At 39.5% G+C, this 21275-nt stretch overlaps 1 protein-coding gene across 1 annotated transcript in view; it reads right to left on the bottom strand.

Moving 5' to 3' along the window:
* Positions 1-1343: 1343 nt before the first annotated feature.
* Positions 1344-21275, bottom strand: part of LOC134057727 (complement C4-like) — a 40907-nt gene continuing 20975 nt past the window's right edge. Inside the window, exons 22-41 of the mRNA XM_062514725.1 lie at positions 20915-20966; positions 20403-20483; positions 19101-19304; positions 17668-17743; positions 17094-17250; positions 15629-15724; positions 15133-15301; positions 13965-14131; positions 13337-13495; positions 12649-12708; positions 12082-12175; positions 11188-11356; positions 9462-9549; positions 8815-8889; positions 8088-8196; positions 7034-7123; positions 6577-6669; positions 5814-5897; positions 2665-2797; positions 1344-1482 (exon numbers count right to left, since the gene is read on the bottom strand). Of these exons, the coding sequence (XP_062370709.1) occupies positions 1344-1482; positions 2665-2797; positions 5814-5897; positions 6577-6669; positions 7034-7123; positions 8088-8196; positions 8815-8889; positions 9462-9549; positions 11188-11356; positions 12082-12175; positions 12649-12708; positions 13337-13495; positions 13965-14131; positions 15133-15301; positions 15629-15724; positions 17094-17250; positions 17668-17743; positions 19101-19304; positions 20403-20483; positions 20915-20966 (2295 nt within the window). The remainder of the gene's footprint in view (positions 1483-2664; positions 2798-5813; positions 5898-6576; positions 6670-7033; positions 7124-8087; positions 8197-8814; positions 8890-9461; positions 9550-11187; positions 11357-12081; positions 12176-12648; positions 12709-13336; positions 13496-13964; positions 14132-15132; positions 15302-15628; positions 15725-17093; positions 17251-17667; positions 17744-19100; positions 19305-20402; positions 20484-20914; positions 20967-21275) is intronic.

Below are 21275 nucleotides of genomic sequence, written 5' to 3'. Positions count from 1 at the left end.
AGTGTCTGTCTTAGACCTTCAGTAGCTTTCTTATCTTCCTTTACATATGTCATGAAGCAGTCATGCAGGTTTTCCTGAAATGAGCCTTCCCTACCCTCCATCCATGCAACGCTTGGCAGCTGAGAGGAAGATGTTGCTGATATCCAGGTTCAGCTGATGCTAAATTTGAGTTTGCAGCCTTCGGAGATAGCTGTTCAGTTCACAGTTCAGGCACACAGCAATGAACTCTCTTCTATGTATCTGAAGTTTCTTGTGATGGAGCTGTTTTAGTAGGTGCTGCTGCAGTGTAATGTCTTGGTCACATGAGCATCACTGTTGCCCTTTCTATCAATAGGGTCATTTGACTCCAAATTAACCATCTCAGCATGGACCTATTAATTATCATATCATTGTCACAGGCCCTTCTTATTTTTACTGCAGTGTAGCAGAAGCAGTCCAGGTGGCAAATGTTTGTGCTCAGTAACTGCTGGCACAAATAGTGATGTGAGCACCTGAGGTTGGTGACCTAACCAGTTCTTCTCGACTTCAGACATGACTGCTAAATGGCATTTTGCTGGCAAGCTAAAGAAGCAAAACCTGCAGTTGAAAATCAACTGCTTATCAGTGTTACCAAAACATTTTCCACAGACTTTTTCTTATCCTAACAAAGGAGCGGGTTTGAGTTAAACTCTAGAAAAGGAAAAGCTTGAAAAACATGTGGCTACAGAGTGCAATTAAAAGCATTTCTGTGCCCTCAGTGAACTACCAGCCTTACAAACCTGTGGAAGACTCTTGAGTCCAGCACAGGACATACTCCTAGTTCCAGCTTTAAAAGTGTATGAAATTCAGCCTGGGGTCAGCAGGACTCACAATTACAACCACAAACCAGCTGATGTGTCGAAGCATGAGTGTTGGTATCACTTCTCTTTCAGCAGCAGTGTAACACAGGTAAGCCTATGAATGCCAAGGTTTCTTTTTCACCCATGAAAATGTCTTGTCCTTTTTTAAAATATTTTTTTAATTGCCCAGGACTGCAAGAATTGATCAGGTAATTCACAATGTGTTTTACTTTTGACTCTCCACAAGATAAGTGCACTGTTGTAAAATAGCTCAAGGAGACAAAAACTCTTGGTCTCTATTCCACAGTTCTAGGTACAATAAACACATTAACTACTAGAGGAAGTGCATTTTTGTCGTATTACCCATACACACATCCACAAAAGGATACCCCAATCAGCAAAACAGCAATGGAAGCAGCCCTGCAATGTTTTGGACGCCACTGGGATGCACAGGCTTTGCAGGAAGAATTCTAGCAGAAGGCAAGATGCAGTCCAACAGAGAGATGTGGGGGTCAGAGCCATCATTCAGACATGGCACAGACTGTCAGAGGTGCTCAGGAAGTCCTGCAGGTGAGCACAGCTCTGCCGGCGCAGAGTGCTGCGGCACTCACTGTTCTCTGGAATTTTCTCCACCCAGGCTTGTGCATCAAGTAAGTATTGCATCCTGAGTGAAGATGGGACAGGTAAAGAAGGTTAGTCATTACACCTGACATGGAGCTATGGGAAAATGTAATCCCTGAGCTGCTGCATCGCTCCACAGAGGCATCTCTGGAATCAAGAGATGATAGCCAAGAAACTTTCCTGAAACTTGTTTTCACCAGCAGGTTAACTGAACTTTGAGCAAAGTCTGGGAAGTGTCAATGCCAAGCTGGGACAGACCTAGCTGTACTTGTGTTTTGTGTATGTCAGGTAAGATTGGGCTGAGTTTCTGTTAGAATTTCCAGACTGACACAAAAGGCCCAAGTGCACACCAGTGGGACAGTGAGGGGAAGTTTAGTTCCAACAGAGTATCCCAAAATGTTTCCTAACTTTTTGTGATGAGAAGCCATGTAACTTCCAGGACTTCATGCCTTCTCTTCATGGAGAAGATGTTGGAGATTAAACCTCTGCTGGCATACCCCAGTCTGTATCAGGCTTCTTTTGAATGTCACTGACCTAGGCACTCACTTTGCTGTCATATAGAGATGGGAATGGGTGTTTTTAAGGTTTTAGGAAGTGGTGTTCACAGCTTGATGGAGATCTCCCTAGAAACTTTCGGAGGCATTACCTTTCTCCAGTTCTGTGCAGGGAAATTAAACATTTAGGATGTCTTCCCCCCTGAATATTTGATAGTGTCATACTAAATTCCTACTTAGATAAATTCCCTTTTTTCATTGAAGTGTGACAATGAGAAATGAGAAAAATATGCTTCTCGCATGCATGATGTAACAGCAACCTTGGGAGCTGCTCTTAGTCATGACATCAGACATTTCTTCCGCAAACACAGAAGCTGTTTAAGACATCTGCAGTGGATGGAGTGGGTAGTTTTTCCCTTTTTCCTTTTCTAGCTGTGAGGTTTTTAGCCCAGGGGAACCAGAGCAAGATTTGATTCTGAGAAGTCTGGGAACCACAAGTCTGGGAGCCACAGATCCATGAGCCAATAGATTTGGGTGGCTCAGCTCTTCCCCATATCTCCCCTTTTGCCTATGGAGTGGAACTCTTGGCATTTTAGTAAATCCAGCAGAATCAGTCTCTGAGAGATTTGGTGCTGCCTTTACTTTTTGGAGGTACCCTAAAAGATTGGGTATTCTCTGGGTAATGGTCCATGATAGCAGCTGCTGCTGCCCAGACACCATTTTGCACTTACTTGTTGTTGCAATCAACTGTTTGGCCATCTCTCCCCATGAGGAGGTAGCGTTTGCCAGGGACAATGTTTAACTTGCACATGGAGCGTGATAGGAACTGTCGGTGCTCACGCACTTGGATGCTTTCATCCGCAGCTGTGGGACAAGAAGAGAAAACCCCATGAACTTTTCTAACAAAGAGAAGAACTGTAGCCCACAGCACACAACCCCCTGTGATCATTTGCCCCACTGCTAATTCAAGGTAATATTTCACTTGGGAACTGGGGCTTGACATGTGAATAAACGGCCATGCTATGGTAGGATATATATGCCTTAGTGTGACCTGACAAGAAGTAGGACACTTTTGCCTTAGCTGGTTGTCTTGGCCTTTGCAATAATTATTGAAGGAGAGGTTTTCCTATAGACCATAGACCTTTCAGACCTTATGGAGTTTGCTTAAATCTGAGAGACTGAAGGAAAGCCAAGGAAAACAGAAAACATGCTATCTTCCATTCAGAATGCTCAGGTTCAGGGTAGTCTTAAAGCTAACAAACTAAATTCAAACATTTTGAGGCCCAACAATGCAGCAGACAGTATCAAATTCTCACTCTCCTTAGTACACCTGACACGAACTTTAGTGATGTAGCCTTTATGCTATTCCCTCTGAATCTGATACACAGGACAATCTCCTGGTGATCTCCATGTTTAAGTAACTTAGAAGATTCAGGTCTGGATTCTGGCCCAGAAGTGTATTCATTCAGAACTCCACTGCCCACTATGGAAGTGGGCTTCCAAGGCAGATGAGGTGGCTACTCAGATACTGCAATGACATGAGAGCTGAAAAGATGCTTATTCATCAGACCAGCCTCAGGTCATGAGGACACCATGCTGTCTAACTAGAACAACAGTTTTAAAAGTCCATTTAAAAAAAATAATTTAAAAAAAGAAACAAAACTACTAACTGCAATACTCTAATTTCTTATTCTATTTCTCATTATAATTTGAAATTTCCTGTACAAGTTCAGTATTAAATGAGTATAAATTACAGGTAAATTACACCATGGTCTTTTTATCAGTTAACAGAATCTTGTGCATCATCTGATCTATTACAGAGTATTATATTACAAGTATGGAAAGACTAGCCATCAAAATCCTAAAAACAGAATAAAAACTTGAGGTAGAATATTCTAACATTAATTAGATTTAAGAGAATTTTACATAGACTGCTAATCTGTGAAACCTATCTTTAAGAACCTTATATATCACCTAGCTAAAACTTGCATCAATTTAATATATGTTACTTTGATGTCTATATTTTTAGAGAGACTACAAGTCATATAGGTTCTCTCATATAACCCAAGACCTTTTTGCTGTTCCTATGCTACATGGTGTTCTGAATTTCCATTTTGTTCATGGAATGCAGAGATGCATCAGAACTATTTGAGAAAATGATGATGTTATGCCTCATTTGGCTTAAATTACCAAGATGTTTCTCGGTTCACATGCTTCACAAATGGCCCAATATTATTCAGACAGTGGGATCATAAACATTTCAGTCATTACCTTAAGTGGTTATTATGTAATTTTCAATTTTATATCTCCAATTAAAAAACAAAAGTTGAAATTTAATGTTTCAAAGCATCCAAGCAGAATATAAGAAAAACAATTACTTCAAGTTTTAGAATCTGTAATGAGAAACAATGTTTAAAAAAGGGGGGAAGGAGGAAAAAGAGGAAAAAAAATTATTCTGTGCTACATTGGATGGGCTATACTGTTCCCCTAAAGCACTTCTGAGGACTCATAAAACAGCATAAATATTAGCCATCCAGAACATATACACTAATTCTATTAATAACCAAATTAATCTGAGAAGCACACATCTGGAAAAGTCTCTTTTGCTGACTCCCAAACAAAAATAAGTGTTTCCATCTGTCTTTAGAACCAACCCTTTACTTCAAAAACTGTTAAGGAAATAATGACAGGCTCCAGAGAATAAGATTTTACCCTACTAATTCTCATCTAAACTTGGTGGTGGCAACAGAGGCCAACCTCACTCAAAAGAGCCACAGAGAATACAAGAGATAAGAATACTAGTTCAGTAACAGGCTGATTTGAGTGCAACACCTAGCTTTTTCTTCATCCTCATATGGCTTCATGCCTCCTGCCAGACTTTCCCAAGCCTGTAGAAAGCTTCCTGATGCTGAGAAGCTGCATCTGACAGCACAAACAACAACAAAAAAAATATGAAGTATGTGTGAATAGAAGACGTCCTTTCCCTTCAGCTCAGATGTTTCTCTCAGCTACCAAGACCCAAAATGTTTCCAGTGCTTTCTTGCAAATTGTGAGTACAAATCCATTTGGACCCAGAGGCCTAAAGCTTTTAAATTCTGTAGGTATTCTCAAGAGATTAATAAAACTTTCCATCAGGATACCACAATCTCATATAGTCAGTATTTTGACCACTAGGTACATTATCATTTCCCTCCATATGGAAAGGACATTGTCTAAGAGCTGTACAAACCTTTACACTGCACCTAACAACAAAGAAGCCTCTCTATTTCTTTAGCACAGTTATTAAATTGAAGTTCCAGAAGTTTTCCTGTCTTCATTGACCTCAGGCAAGTCACTGTGGACAGCCCCTAGCCTGTTCCACAAGGGTTGCAATTGCTTAATAATTAGTTGAGTAATAAACACTTCAAATCTTCATTCGGTATCAGAACAGAGGTCAGTGGATATGTCCACACAAGAAAAAATGAGGATCTGTCAATAGTCTAGAAAATGAAATAGTTGATGCAGAAGACATAATATCCACAGTATGCATGGTTTTTTTGAGGGTTTTATCTTAGACTAGCTCCAGTTTGTAACCATGGACTCAATGAATCTGGAATGTGTCTTCTGCTTTATTTTCATCTAAAATGATTGAAGCTCATGTGCTCTGGGATTGCACAATGTGAACCAAAAAAACTACCCCAGGGTTGAAATGAACAGCAAGGCAGCTACACCAAACAAGCCTTACAACAAATAAGCCTTCTTGAAAGCCTACCGCAATAATATATCTGACCCAACCTCTCCAGGGCAGAAGAAGGCATCTGCATGGCTCATGCTGGCTAACATTTAGTCAACCTAGTTTTCCTACAGGTGAATGAAAGGAGTCAACCATTTTGATACTTACACGCTTTAAGGATTTTGTGGATTTTGGCCTCATAGTAATCAAAAACATTCTTCTTTGTACTGTTGAGGATCTCCACCTCGTACGCTGCAACAGACAACAACTCTGATGGCAGATGGCAGCTTGAAATTGCATCCAAAGACTGAATAATAGGTGTGCTTTTATCAAGTGTCTGAACATAGGCCAGTATACCATCTACTCACAAACCATGGAATTATTAATCAAGAGACTCTAGATTTGTATTTCTTTCTTTGTATTTTTTCAAGGAAGCTCCTATATGGTTGGTTTTCACTCGTTTTTCTTTCCTTCTGTTAGCATCTTACCAATGGTACCCAACCAGTTTTCGTTCAGTTGTTTATCCAACTTTGTATCCAAAGAGGAGGCCAGAAAGACAAATTAACAACGGGAAATATATTAATCTAGCTCTGCAGAAGGAGCTACTGAACTATGGTATGCCATGGAAACCCTATTCTTTGTTTATATTCTGTAACATGAGGGACTGTGGTACTGCACCATGGGTTTTTTCTAAACCCTGCAACATAATATTCACCTCTCCTTCCTCCAGCTTCCTGCTGCATCTTTCCAAGACCTTTACTTCCCATTTCACTGCCCCAATGACTACAACTACACATGCCTTCATTTATTGTTTCTCAGCCGCATACAGAAACCCTGCTCAATTCAGGAGAGGTCTGGGCACATTAAACTACAAGTTTATACTTACTAAAATGAATGATACTGAAATCAACAGTTGTCTTTCATGCCTTACCATAATCTGCAGTAGGCTGGTAGCAGGCAAAACTAACACGCGTGATTTGTGTTAATGCTTTATTGAAAGTTGATTTTTGTCTTGGGCAGGGACCTGGAGGGAAGAAGATAAGTGATACACACTTATAGGCATGGATATGTAGACAAATGTAGTTTACACATTCTTATTCACACAACAATATAACAGAGAACAAAATGGCAGAACAATTTTCTTAGTGTGTAATTGAGGGTTTTTACATACACATACACATCTGTATATATATAGCATCTAGCTATTAAAAGATCCTGGATATCTTAGAAAAAAAATTGATTTGATACTGAACATCCTAGAGGATGAATGTGTCCTGTATTACACATTAGGATAATTCTAATGGTCCTTTCTGCTTAACAATTCCCATGTAAATTGTTCCTAGAAGTAACTATCTTCTTTTAGACCAGCCTATGGGGTCATTCCTTACCTTCTGCACACTGGCAGACGTCGGCATGGCACAGCTTTGAAAGCATGGCACTGTGCTTGGGAGCGCTGTAGAACACGCTGCACCTTCTCTCTGTGGACAAGGAACAAAACAGCCTGTGTGGGAGAGCTCAGGTGGAAAAGCCCGTACAGCACAGTACAAACTACGTTTGCAGCCCAGCTTTTCCCTGCTCCAGAGAAAGCAGAGCACTGAGGGATCAGATGCACATCAGCAGTTCCCAAAGACCTACAGCTCGGGCACCTAGAGTACAGTGCTGCTTTTCAGCTGGGCAACAGTTTCATGTTGTTTTGTTCAGTTGGATAATTTTTGTTTGGGCATTTTGTTGTTGGTGTTGAGGTTTTGTATTTTTTTTTAATGTGTTTTTTAAAGTTGTACTCTTCCCTCCCTGCATCTGACCCCTCCCCCCGCCTTTTTTTTTGTTCCCTCTGGAAACCATGCATCTTAAAAGCCTCTTCAGACCACAGAACAACAGTGAGCACTGCACTGTTTCAGAAGAAAAAAATAGGATCAACCAATTGTTAGTGGTTTAAACCCAGTGTAAACTGTCTTGGATCCCTCCATTAAGGAAAAGCAGAGATTTGACCTAATGTTTGAGTATTGTTTGCATAACTTTGGCAAATGGGGATGATTTGCATTTAACCTTTCTTTGAATGAGGAACAAGATTGTTTTCCCTGGCAAGCACACTACAAAAGTCAAACCTCCAAGATTTTGCCTATTTTAGATGTATAAAGATACAGCCTGACAAAACAAAATGTGAGTGAAATATGCTTAAAAGCAATATGAGAAACAGGAACTCAGAATCTGATTTAAAAATCCATAGTCTTCTCAGTCCATTTGCAATACCAGACCATTCCGGAGATCTCTGTTTGGATGATCTCAAGTAAATAGAAAACAGTTATGCAAAGCTGGTGATTTTATCACTCAACAAAATTATGTGGTTTCACACACCACATCAAAATAAAATTTTTGTAGACTGGAGAATTTTTTTGAGAGTCTCTCTTTCAAGAAGTTATATATTATTTTCTGTGCCCTTACCAGGGTTGTAAAAATCATAAAGGATGGCATTTGCTGGCTGAACCAAGCCCATGGGATTGATTTGCTTTGCCCCAAATGAAATACAATCTGGGTCCGGTCCACTTGGGAGCTGGAGAAAAAAGGAAGAATAGTTTTGATGAGAAAACTAACTCTCTCTCCTGAGTCAATTCCTCAGTGTTTGTGCCTGTACTAGCTGCTGAACTCTTGTTCTGATGGCATAGCTCAGTTAATACTGATATCAGTTTTGTCTGTAGAGGTGAAGCAATTCAAGTGGGTGTGGGGTGGAGTAATTATCCAAAATATTGGGAAACATACACAGAGACTAGGGGTCCTGAAATTTACATTTGTTTGTCACTATGTGGATCTTGGTCTTGACATGCAAGATGTCCATGTGGAATTTACAGGACCACCAGTTAACACTTTTGTTATCATGTATGAAAAGCATCCCTTCTAGCTAGAGAGGGAGAGAACTTCTCTTTTTTTTCTTGAGCCAAAGGCCAAATCATGATTATGAACTACATCTCCTTGGACATAGAAAGGTGGAAGATGAAGGTGTGTGTTTCTCTTCTTCCCTTCCTCTATTCTTTCCACTGAGCTGTTCAATAATAAGAAATGACTAAAAATTACAGAAAGGTAATGGAGAGTGAAAAATACAATAATTAGATTTTTAAAAAGTCTATTTGTTATCTGAAATGACAGGGATTTGTAAATCATTTGGTTTGTTTACCTCACCAAAGTAGAGCAAAACCTTCCCTTCCTTGTACTCAAAGTGCTGAATGTACCTGTCTGAAGCTGTCACCAGCTGCAGGAAAACAAAGAAACAAACAAATCAGAACAAACCCCTCACAGAGGAAGGAATACCTTTGCTTCCACCTTCCATATTCTGCTTTGCTTTGTTCAGCCCTTCCTCCCTAAAGGAGACAGTCCCTGAGAGCATGAGACTGAGCAAACCTCCTTCAAACCAAGCAGGTTCCAGAACCCCAAACTGTAGCCACATTTTGAAAGCACTGTGCCCTGCCACTAACCACCACTGAAAGACTACTTGCCTTCTGCTCTGCAAGTACAGGATGCACTGTCCTGGCATGTCACAGGACAGCAGTATATGGTCAGGAGAGGCACATTACTGCCCTGCTGAGCTTCATCCTAATTTCTTTTACAAGGCACTAAGAAATCCGAACTCTGTTCACCACAAGCTTTGCAACTTTTGTGTATATTCCACAAGTATTTCTATTAGAATGAGAATAGTGAAAAACTAGCTACCTAGCTATCCAAAATCTGTTTTTCCATGCTCTTCTATAGATTTTTTAAAAGATTTTGAAAGAAAAATTTTATAAAGGTTCTATAAAAATCTGCATAGAAAAGTGTGTTTCTAACCTGTTCAAGCTCCTTTGTGTCAGGCTCCAACCCACTCAGCAGAGTTAGATCAACCAGGGACATCTTTGGTACTTTGGGACCTGTGGACCTTTATAAGGGAGATGGTCAGCAGTGAACACCTGCACTGAATAGCCAGGTTGCTTTCCAGGCTTGCTAAAGCTGAAGGAAAACATTCCGCTCCATTTGACTTTCCTAATTCGATTTTAATTTGAAAATTAACTGCCTAATTAATTAAGAGTTACAAGGTAAAACGAGTCATCTAAACTAGAAAAATAGTCATCCAAAATCCTGGTGCCTTGCCTGAGCTTTTCATATAGGCTTTCCTCAGAGCTGATAGGCAGAAAAAAAATCACCTGTAAATGACAGTTCATCCCACCTTAAGAGCACTCTTGAAGCAAGGGAAGTAAACAGCACTGACAAAGTATCTGTCCTCTATCGCTTATGATGTGGCGATAGGAAATTAATTTATCCAAATCTTTCATGGACTAAGTCAAATTTACATCACCTTCACTGTCCAAAGCAAAAATCCTCGTTGCTGTAATTATCCACTAAATATGTGTGTTAGATTTCCAATCTTTGAGCTTTACCATCTCAAAAATCAGATAGTTGTGTCATTGCTGGAAAATGATGCTGTACTGAACTCACACAGGATGCCTTGATATGAGATATTTTTCATACACTTATTGGTACTTCAGAAATTTTTATTTTGGCACTCTCCCATAAAAGATGCACCAGAGTGTACAGAAGAAGAATGGTGATGTAATTCATGTCTTCACTTTTTTTCCCATATCTTAACCACAAGGAATTCCACATTACTGTCTAAGACTCGGCCTAACACTCGGCAGAACAGGGATGCAGAACAGTGGATCTGGTAGCTGATAAATGTTACATAGCCATTAATGGGGAAGATGATGATTTGGCCACTGCACAGTTCACTGAATATGTGAATATGCTTAATGAGGAAGAGTGAAAATTGGGAATTAGGGTAGCTTCAGTCCTCCCCTGACATTGTTCATGCCATTGTTTAGAAGAGGCGATAAAACCACTGTCTGTAAGGTTTTGGCAAAAGTCAGTGGAAAAACAAAATTCTGCTGGGAAGCAAAACCTGCTTCTTCTACCCTGCTCCTCACAAGAAAGGGAATCCTGGATTGCAACAAATTTGTGCTTCTAAGACCAATACCAAACTACAAATGGGAGCAAAGACAGGTGTTTCAGTGTTATGCTGCATAGGAAGGTTTCTTTTTTTCCTGTGTCTGCCCTTGCCAACTTCTTGTCACCACAGAATATCCCATCTGCTTCCTCTCCTAGATAGTATTAGTCATCCTTCCTTTTTTTATGAGGTCAGAATGTAACCACAAAGGAAGTAACAGCATCTCTCCAGAAAGCAAAAGAAGTCTACAAATGTGCTATTACTGTATTCCAGCTGTATTTACCTTTTTTTAAAATAAAAGGTCTCTTTCAAATCATTAGTCTGCCAAGTGCTTCAGAATCTCCCCAGAGTTTGATGGGGTAGAATCTGCAGTGGACATCTGAAGCCTATATAAGCCATGTAAATAAATCTAATCCATCGTTTGGAAACCTTTTCTCCTGCCAGTGAGAGAGGAGACACACACACAGTGTATGCAGACTCACAGAAGATCACTAGATTGGGTGCTGAGTTTGTGTACATGAAGAGGGTGACAAAGGAGAATTACAAACAAATGAAGAGCTGATCTTGCAGACCTACCCAACACAGACTTTGTATTGCAGGGATTCTGTTTTGCTGTGAGTGGTCAAATCCCTTTTTCTTCTGCTGCGGATATCAAACCAATCCATTTTAGACAGTGCCTCAAACGAGCTGTTGCCTGCAGTAGCCAAGTCCTCATAATCATCATCTTCATCAGAGTATTCAGCTTCTGGAGGTGAGAGACATAGTCAGCCATGCCCAAATTTGCCTGCAGTTTGGCTGCTTTTGGTATAAAGATAAATACCAGTGGGTGGTCATGCCGCCACTGTGAGTTTTATAACAGCTCACTGTACGCTGACTCAGTGTTTCCAATTCATTCAGAGTTAGAGTTTTAGGGATAACTGTAGTAAGAATAACTAACAAACCTAGCTATGAGTGGGGTTTAGGCTATGCATAAATATGTAAAGGACAACCCCCCCCTCCAAAAGTGAACAATTCAAACAGAAAAAACAATGCAGACACAGGCAGAGATGATGATGACGACACACTTCAGGGGATGGAAAACACATCCTTGCTCATATGAAAACCTATGACAGATCTGCTTTAAAGAATTTTAAACCAACGTGGTAGGTCCCTTATTATCCAGGGAACTGAGCAGGGCTTTCCCCTCTGTGAAGGGAGTCCACCTCCCCTTTCTCAAGAAGAGTTTCTAATGGTATCTGTGTAACTGTTAAGTACCTGCTGCACCTACAGTTACTCAGATAGTTATTGCACTTTTTAAGAATAAGAATAACAAGCTAAATGAAACAATAACTGGGTAGAGCTCAGGGGCTTCTCTTTTTCCTTGTTTCATTCATTTGTTCCCACTTTCCAAGGCTGGAAAGCTATGAAGTATCATTAGTAGTTGGCCAAACGTGTCACCTTTGAGACCCAGCTGCTGCCCTTTTCACTCACCAGAGTACTTAAGGCTCCCTTCCACTTCCACTGTCAAAAACAAATCACTGCAGGTGTTGTTCTTCAGCTCAGGTGACCAGTACATTTTTAATATCTAAGATGAACACAAACAACAAGGCACTAAAAATATCATTTAAATGATGAGGAATTTACCCATTCAGGACTCCAACACATGGTGATGGCACATGGGAGTGTAGAGAGAAAGACCAGTCCCCCAGTTGCACAGACTGGTCACAGAGGACTGTCACAGATATAAGCATGTGCAATTCAAAAATGGTGTGTGACTCCTTTGAGATAACTCTCCATTCCCAAACACAAAGAGGTCTTTCAAACTCTGGTCACCTCTATAACCCTTGACATTTTATGGATTTAATAAAGTTAAAGTCAGGAAAAATTGACTGTCCATAAGGGCAGGCTTTAAGCCCCAACGTTTAGAACTTTGGAAGCAGGAACACAAACTTTGAGGCCATGGCAAGTAAATTTTCAATTTTCAAAAAGTGAAAACTTTAAAAGTTTCAAAAAAGCAATTAAAAGAAGTCCAGCTTGGATTTTGAATTTACAGCTTACACTCATTGTCCCATTTCCTTTGCCGCGCACGGATACTTCAAGTTTTCTCCCAAGTTCAAACTGCAAACCAAGGGGAAAAAAGGACATTTAGTATGTGGTCAGCATTTAATCTATTTTTTTCCTGATATCTTGACAGTCTGCTATGCTTTTACTCCCCCAAACCTGGGAAGGGAAAACTTTCAGCTATGGAAGGAATTATGAGACCTCATGTCTCAAGATTTTAAATGTGCTGAGCTAATGCATCTTACTCTGCTGTTTTAGGGCCCAGAGGATGCATTTTACCAACTTCAGTCCTTCCTTTGTATCTTGGATTTCACATTTTCACAGTTCTAGGCACAATGAAGATCAGAATATTCCCCTTCTTCCTCATTCCCTAGAAGGACTTGGGTTCCTGGCTGCTCTTGACTTTTGGGAGAGATTCATCCCACAAAAGTCCTCCAAGAAGCAGGAAAGCACCTCTAAAGTGGATTGCTAAGCATATGCTGGTTTCTTTCTGTTGTTTGTTTTGTTTAGTTTTGTTTTTTTTTTTAACTTTAATACAATTCTGTTGTTTTACAGATCAAATTATTTCAAGGTAAAATGATTCAGCTATATCATTGCTGCTTAGCATGACAAAACCTAGGATAGCAGATTTGACTTCTCCTTTTTGAGGGAAAGAAACCCTTTGAAACAACCAACGGTTGTATACCTCTAGCTGCTTCTGAAATTCTTCATGGGCATCAGTCAGAACAATGCTGTAGTAATTTTGTCTTCCACGTGTTCCCAGTCTGACAGTCAGGTGAGTGGAAGCAGTGTTCAGTGTCTGTATGCTGTAGGCTGACAGAGCTTCTAAGGCCACCACTGTGTCCTAGGTGAGGAAGCAAAAAAAAAAAAAAAAAGCAAAAAAACAAACAAATTAAAAAAAAAACTAGCAGCTATGCCAGGTAACAGCAATGTGAGATGACATTATCAGTCACCTTGAATTCAATTTTATACTTCTTGCTGTTTTGAAGTTCTCCTGCATTTGTCTATTCCTACTTCCACAGACTAATAATTTAATTTCCCAGCTTCTATAGCACTAAAATTGTGAACACATTGGAGCCCTGACCTTAGACTATCCTACTTCTTCAGGAGGACAAAGATTTTTCTTTGCTGGCTTTTAGCTATTTTATTTTGACCCATTGTTAATTAACTAGCCAAAACCTTTACTCCTTCATACAGGAAAGAAGTTGAAATTTAACTGTTATAATGCTTTCAAATCTAAATGAAAAAGTTTTTAGGGGGCTTTTATTTCCTTCCCTCCCCTTAAGACTCCCCATGACCTGGTGGTCAGGCACCTGTGTAGAGCAGTACCCTCCGCCGTAGTTCCTTCTTTCTGTCAGCCACGTGGCAATAGGCCTTGCATATTCCAGGTCTTCCAGGAGCAAGGTTTGAAGCAGGGCATAGGCAGTGGTTTCCACTGAGACTGCGTTGTTGCCATTTCCCCAGTAGCGCTGCTGCTTTGCTGCAAGAATAACTCAGTCCTAAATCCCCTTGGCAGAGACATTTGCCAAAAATCACTATTGTTCTACACAGCGGATGCTCCATGTCATGGCACTGTGGAACCACAAGACACAGATGCTGCTGTGAGAGCAACAAGTCAGCTGAGAAGTAAAGAGAATGGAAAAGAAAACCCACAATTTTCAGTTTTAATTTCTCCAACCATCACAGTCTAATGATCCCACTGTAAGTTGATGTCCATGTGATGGAGTGGTAGCATTGTGTCAGGTGGTCCCTCAGACATAATAGTATTCCTTGTGGCCACAAATCCAGCCTTGATTAAGGAGAAGCATATTCCCTATGCTTAAACAGGGGCTGTTGAACTGCACTGTATTCACAAAAGGCATTGGGAGGAATAACCAGGATGGTGGTGCAACCACGCCGCTGACTGACTCAGCATCACCACAGCCACTCGCTGCGGTACCGGGTAAGGGGAGACATCCATGGGGGGCTGGGACAAAGCACTCAGAAATGGGGGGGCTCTGAAAGCAGCTGGGCTGGAAGAGACACCTTCCTTCTTAACCACAAATCCAGTCTGAACTACCCCTGTATATTGCTATTTTCTCATAGGAAGTTTCTTCTTTCTCATTTGGCTTGGACTTTTTTTTCTTCCCAAGGGAAGCAGAGAACATAAATTAATATTTACAGTGGTTTTGTTGCAGTTCCAAAATCAGAGAAAGTCACGATCCAAGTTTCACTATGCTGTGACTTTATAGTGATAATAATTGTTAAAATTACATATTCAATGTAATTTAACTTAATTATAATTTTTAATTTAAAAATGTCAACTATAGAAATATTTAACTATACAATATAAATAATTAAATATATTACACATGTACATACATGGTTCTATAAAAATTAATTTCATTTACTTCAATTTCCTTTGTTCATGTAAGTGTGCTCTGAATGTTTCCATTAGGAAAAGTGCTTTCTAAAGGGATTTTTAAGAAAGGATACCTGTACCTTCATCAAAAGAAGAACAGCTCCTTAACTTTTCTTTCACAAACAAAGCTTCTGCACTATCAGATTGCACAAGTGTCAGAGCATAAGCAGTGATGACTGTAGAATAGCAGTCAATATTTCTTGAAAATTGATTTTTCATGTAAGCCACTGTTCTTGTAATCACTTGTGCCTGTGAAAACAGAATGGATTCAGTTGTAAAGATCACTGAGACCTACTAATTGTTACTTCTGGCACTAGGAAACTAGTACTAGGAAATTAGAATACTTCACTGTAGTAATTTTTAAGACAATTATAATAATATTTGCTTAGTGATTAAAGCCATTACTGATGGAGCATGTAGCTCGAAACACCTTGTTGTACATTAGGCCATGACATCTTTTCCTATCCACCACAGATGTAGGCAGATTTTAAACTCCTCATTTGCAGTTCTCCAAGACATGCTAGGGTGGATATGTCATTGTGCAAGAGACTGCAGACTCGGAGTCAAGTTTCCTACCACATCCGGTGACGGGTAGGCACGTAGGGTCTGTTGCAATGCTATGGTTACAAAGGCTGTCATGGCCAAATCCTCTTCTGTCGACTCAATGCCACCCTGGAAGATGAAATAGGAAAAGTTAAATGTGCACACATACACTTATGATTACATCTAGAAAATTACTTCCATAAAGTCAAGGATCTTCTCTGCAAACCCTCTCATGCACCATGTAGTTGTTGCCTTAATTTTTTCTCAATATTATGTGTCCATCTAAAGAATATATTCTATGGTGACAGCCAGCTCGCATTAAACAGTGTAAGAACTCAGGAACCTACCACATCCTTCAGTTGGTAACCAAACATTTAGTTATTTATCTTATAATTAAAAAGCTAAAATTTCTCATTGAAGCATTCATGGTTTCAGTTTTCAATCACTAGAAGGGTGGGGTTATTTTCAATTCTCTGCTACTCTACACACACTAGGGAGCCCTCTACCTTGCAGACAGAATTTCTCTCCTGTAAAGGCATTTATATACCAACACTAGATAATTTCTTATCCCTCTTCTTGATAAAGTAAGCACAGTGCTCTCATTAGATTTTCTCCCCTGAAACTCTTGAAGTACATGTAAGATAGAAGATTATCTCAGTTTGAACACAGGTCAAAAAAACCCCAAACCCTTTGACCAATGCTTGAGCTATTTGTTTCTTTTACTCCTGTAGTATTATATCAACTGTGAAACTAGCTTTGAGGGTGACAGCCTCACTAGTTATTTGATCAGATCACTACAGATCATTAAAAATATCAATGCATGTTTTTTCATATATATATATATGGTTGCTACATTGCATTTTCAGTGAGTTTTGGAAGATGCATAATAATTTCCTACACTGAATTCATGGACAATATAACAATTTTGTGTTTCTGGACAGTTATAGAGGATGTGTAAACCAAGAAATGCAACTGGAAATTCTGATTGAGTGTTAACAACTTATTTTTTCACCATGGGTGTGGTGAAATACTGAAACAGGTTACCCAGACAGACTGGGAGGTACTGAGACTCAGTTGGACATGGCCTTTTGCAGTCTGATCGAACCAGAATGATTTTGAGCAGGGTTTGGGCTAGATGAGCTCTGAATGCCCCTTCAAAACAAAGTTACAACTCTACACTCTATTGCTTTTGGCCATAAAAGGCTTACATTTTTATCAAACAGATGACCCCCTAGAAACAATTTTTAAAGTGCTCTACAGGCATAACTGAAAAAAGTATCTAAGACTATGTATAAAAGATAAAGGTGGTGAAGTGCTAGCTATGCATCTGACATAACAGACCAGCTAACAAATTAATTTTACATTATAAATTTTGTACTTACATTACAGATTTATTCTCTTTAGATACATTTCTTGTTATTCAGCAACTCACAGTATTCCTTTCAATCCCTAATAGCCCTAAATGTGCAACAAATTCTTCTAAATGTGGATGACCTACCTGCATTGACCTGTCCATTACAGGGTGGTGGTCATGGAATGAACCGTCTGCCTGCTGTTGATTAACCAAGTAGGAAATCGAGTTGGTTATGTGACTGTCTTGGACACTGAAGTATTCTCTGCTCCTTGTGAGCACTTTAACAATGAATGCAGTTAACCTGCACAAAAGAAAATTTTCCAAACTTGTGCTGACAGATATTTATAGAAGACTATATTGACAGGAAGAGAAACATACTAATTTTATGCACAGACTCATATTCAATACAGTGCATTCACTGCAACTTAGTGAGTTACTGTTCAACATCAACTTGAATATTTCTGCTCTGTGGCAAATGCAAAATAATCAGTGGCTCAGTATAAATCTCTTTCACCAAGGACTGAATATGCTCAGAGAATTTGCTGGCTGATTATTCATGACAAAACTACATAGACAATCACCAGATTTTCAAAATCCATTGCCAAGGAAAAACTTTTGATGTGTCAAATGATAATAGAGGTAAATTGGAGAAAATCCCAACCAAATAAACATAAATAAAACCCCAAAAATAAAGCCTCAGGAAAAGAAAATCACTTACCATACACTACTGGGGGTTGTTTTAAATGCTCCATAGGAGCCATCCTCCTTCTGAAACTCAAGCAGTCTAGTGTAACCTGAATGAACAGGAGGGCATGCAACTGTTCAGAGAACACCCATATTTATTGAGCATTTTCCTACATCGCTTGTATTACAATGGACATGTTTTGTATTCACTGGTGGAAGAACTCATGGAGGTGTTCACTGGGGCATTAAGGAGAAAATGACTGCATCAGCAGAATTTGACACAGAAAAATCACTAGGGTTAGAAGGTCCTCACTTGTTTGACTTCATTGAGCCATGAAAATAATCTGAAAACTGCAGATACCTGTGGTTACAAAACATTTCATGTGTAGTTAATACTGGGAAATTATTTCCCAGTATTGACAACTTTTCAAGCTGTTGATTTTATGGTGCATTGAATCAAAAAATATACAAAACATCATCTATTGAGTCAGACAAAGTTTTAGAAATCATGAGTTGTAATATTCATGGTTATTATTTTGACAAAGTTTGTATCACAGCCACACAACTCATTTTTTACACTGATGAACTTCAATAAGAATCAATAAAAGCATAATGTAGGGACTAAATGATGCTGATAATACCAAACACTGATTAGCAGGATCTCAAGTCAGTTTTGGCAGTCTTGGATAAATAGGCAAAGATCTCCATGCAGCAACTGCTAGCATGCTTTTAATCTCTATTCATATGCTTGTTTTTCATTGATGGAATGTGTTTATAATATCTGAAGATCACAATAAGAGGTGCATTGTATTGTTTTATGTCATAAGCACATCACTAGATTTAGAAAGATCAGCTGTACCTGCTCCAATACTGACAACCCTCTCTCTATGTTAGCTCCTGTGAGCTGGAACATCTCCACATACTGTGGTCCTGGCTTGGCTGTATGCTTAAGGCCAGCTTTGGATGACATCTTAGAGTGGAGTCTTCCAGAAGCAGACCAGCAGGTGTTCTCTCCCTAAGGAAACTCCCTTCCTGGCTTGGCCCAAGGTTGCTGAAGTCCTTCTGGCTTGTGTAATGATGAATACAGGAGTGGGGAAGGGAAGGTGTCAATATCATGATTAGCACTGGGAATTTCCTTTGTCATACTCCTCTTGACAGCCACAGAAAGAGATGTCTACGTACCAGCTGGCTACCCTAAACAGTGTCTGTGAACCATGGGGAGAAATAAACATTTTCAGGATGTGATTAGTCTCCTAAGGATCTCTTAGGATGCAATTAAGCCCTCCTCACAAATTCTGTCCCTGGTGTCTGTCAGCTGACTGCCAGGGGCATTTCTCTGAGGCTGTGTTAAGATAGTGGGCACTTCTTCAGGAGGCAGCTGCAGCCAGTGTGCAGTGCAAACAGGTAACAGGGATCCCATCCTTTGGCTTCTGGTTGGTTTGTCTTGTTTTGTTTCTTCCTGCCTACCTTTTTCAACCATACCGATGGCTTCCTGCTTCCGTTCAGGGTTGAAGTTCAGCCACTGCTCGCTGGCATCCAGGTACTCAATGGCATAGACTGCAGGGGCCATCTTCACCATCGTTTGCTCTGCACAACCTTTGGGCACCTGAATCAGCTTCTCAACTCCGCTGGGACTCAGACAGTTTTCAACAGACTCATCCATAATGTTCCCTGTTGCAAAAAATACAAACCAAAGTATGTGTCTTATTTAAAACTGATTGCTGTTATATGAAGAAAGGGGATCCTAACTATTGGCTGATGTTCCAGCATGGCCTGATACTCCTCACTACTCGAGACTGTTCTTAGCTACCTGAGACTTCATAAAGCTCTTTGAAGAAGGGCAAAAATGAAGGGCCAGGCACCCAGGAAAGCTGGAGAAATGAGGCTGGCTCAGTGAAGGAATATGAAATGAAGGAGAAGGAGTCCTCAGGCTACTGGAGGCAGGGAAGAAAGGAAAGGGGGAAAGACTGGTGTATCAAGTTTTAGCTGGAAAAGCCTTGTCAAACCAGCCCTGATCCTCCTACAGAGGGATAAAAAAGATTGTGCATTAATCATGGAAAACACTGTATGTGGCTTTTCTTTCCTCTCTGCAATTTGGTAACTTCAAAAATTCAATGATCCCTTTATTTTTTGAACAGGGATTTGAAATGGAAGCCAATACCCTCTGTGTCACAAATGCATTATTTTACATCTCCAGGATGGAGGGGAAGTATTTATCACTAATAAAAGTGCTTGCTATTAGGTGTTTTTAAAATATGTATGCATGAGTATATATATATATACATACATACATATATATATATATACACACAACTACATTTGATTAAATTAATATATGATTGTACATATCTCCTCTTTGGAAAAACAGAACTCTCCAGAACCTATATATCAGAGTCTGGCATCTTTATTTCTGAAATCTAAAGCAGGTTTCTACAGCCCTACAGGCAGTGTGGGGTTATTAGAGAAAATGAACTCTTTCCTTCACCTCTGCCTGTCCCATAATGTTAGTCCAAGCACAGCGAGGAGGGATGAGTCTCTTAAAACTATTACATCCACTACAAGTAATTAAGAGTAATTATAAAGAGGAAAAGGTACTGGTTCAGCCCTGGGGATGTTTTGTTTTATGCTCTGGTCATGTAGCACACACCATTAGAGTCATAGCAGAAAAACCAGGAGAGAATGGAGATTTTCCATGCAGGAATGAGCAGCACAGCGGGGCCTGTCTCTTGTCACCAATGGAGAAGTTGTTGACAAAAAAATTACATTTACCTTTCAGGCTAACTAGCACATGGCTATCAGAACCCGGTACCATATTAGCTGGTCTGTTCAGGTCCACTGTATGGGACTTCACTGAAAATAAATAATAAAAAGATAACTACATCCAGACTTTAAAAAAATAAACAGCATACTGTAATTATAGAAAAAATATATACTTATCTTTCTTATAGTGATTTAATTTTCAACCTTTAGCAATATTTTAGACTTGAAAAAAGCCTTGTTTTTAGTACCTTTTAAGACCCATTAGAGAATTAAATAGATGCCCAGTTAATATATAAAGTATGATACCTTGGAAAACAAAAGTAAAATAAATCAATTCTAAAAATTTAGAAGTTTTTTTTCTTTCATGAGTCTTTTGCTATGTATTAGATGGAGAGATTTCTGACAAATTCTGGTTAACCAAAGGAACATCTGTGCATTAAGAAGTATTTCACTGCACCCATAATTCACTCATCATTCTTACTCCAAACTTCATCTGTATCTAACCCTTATAGGTAACTTACAGCCACTATTAATGCAAATGGTCTCTTCTTCTCTCTGTAAAACACCTTCAGCCTGCACAATTAAAGAAAGAAAAGTAAAAGCGATTGCAAGCACTCACACTTGAAATTAATCTGCAAGAAACCTGCAAGCTCCACCCAAGCACTAGCCCAGCAGGTGGCACAAATAAGTGATTTTGAAGGGAGATTTCTTTCTAGGTAAAACTCAACCTTTAAATCAGAACTGCAGTTTCCCAATAGAAATACTAATAAACTTTGCTGAATTTTTTGTGTTACTATTGATGCATTTTCCTGGATGAATTTCCTTTAACCAAAATCAACTGCCAAAAATTAAACTTCATTTATTTTATTTATTATTTTATTC

This window comes from Cinclus cinclus, chromosome 2, assembly GCF_963662255.1.
Source record: "Cinclus cinclus chromosome 2, bCinCin1.1, whole genome shotgun sequence".
NCBI classification, from domain to species: Eukaryota; Metazoa; Chordata; class Aves; order Passeriformes; family Cinclidae; genus Cinclus; species Cinclus cinclus.
Note: the sequence above shows the minus strand (reverse complement) of the source record. Positions and strands in the feature narration are given on the sequence as shown.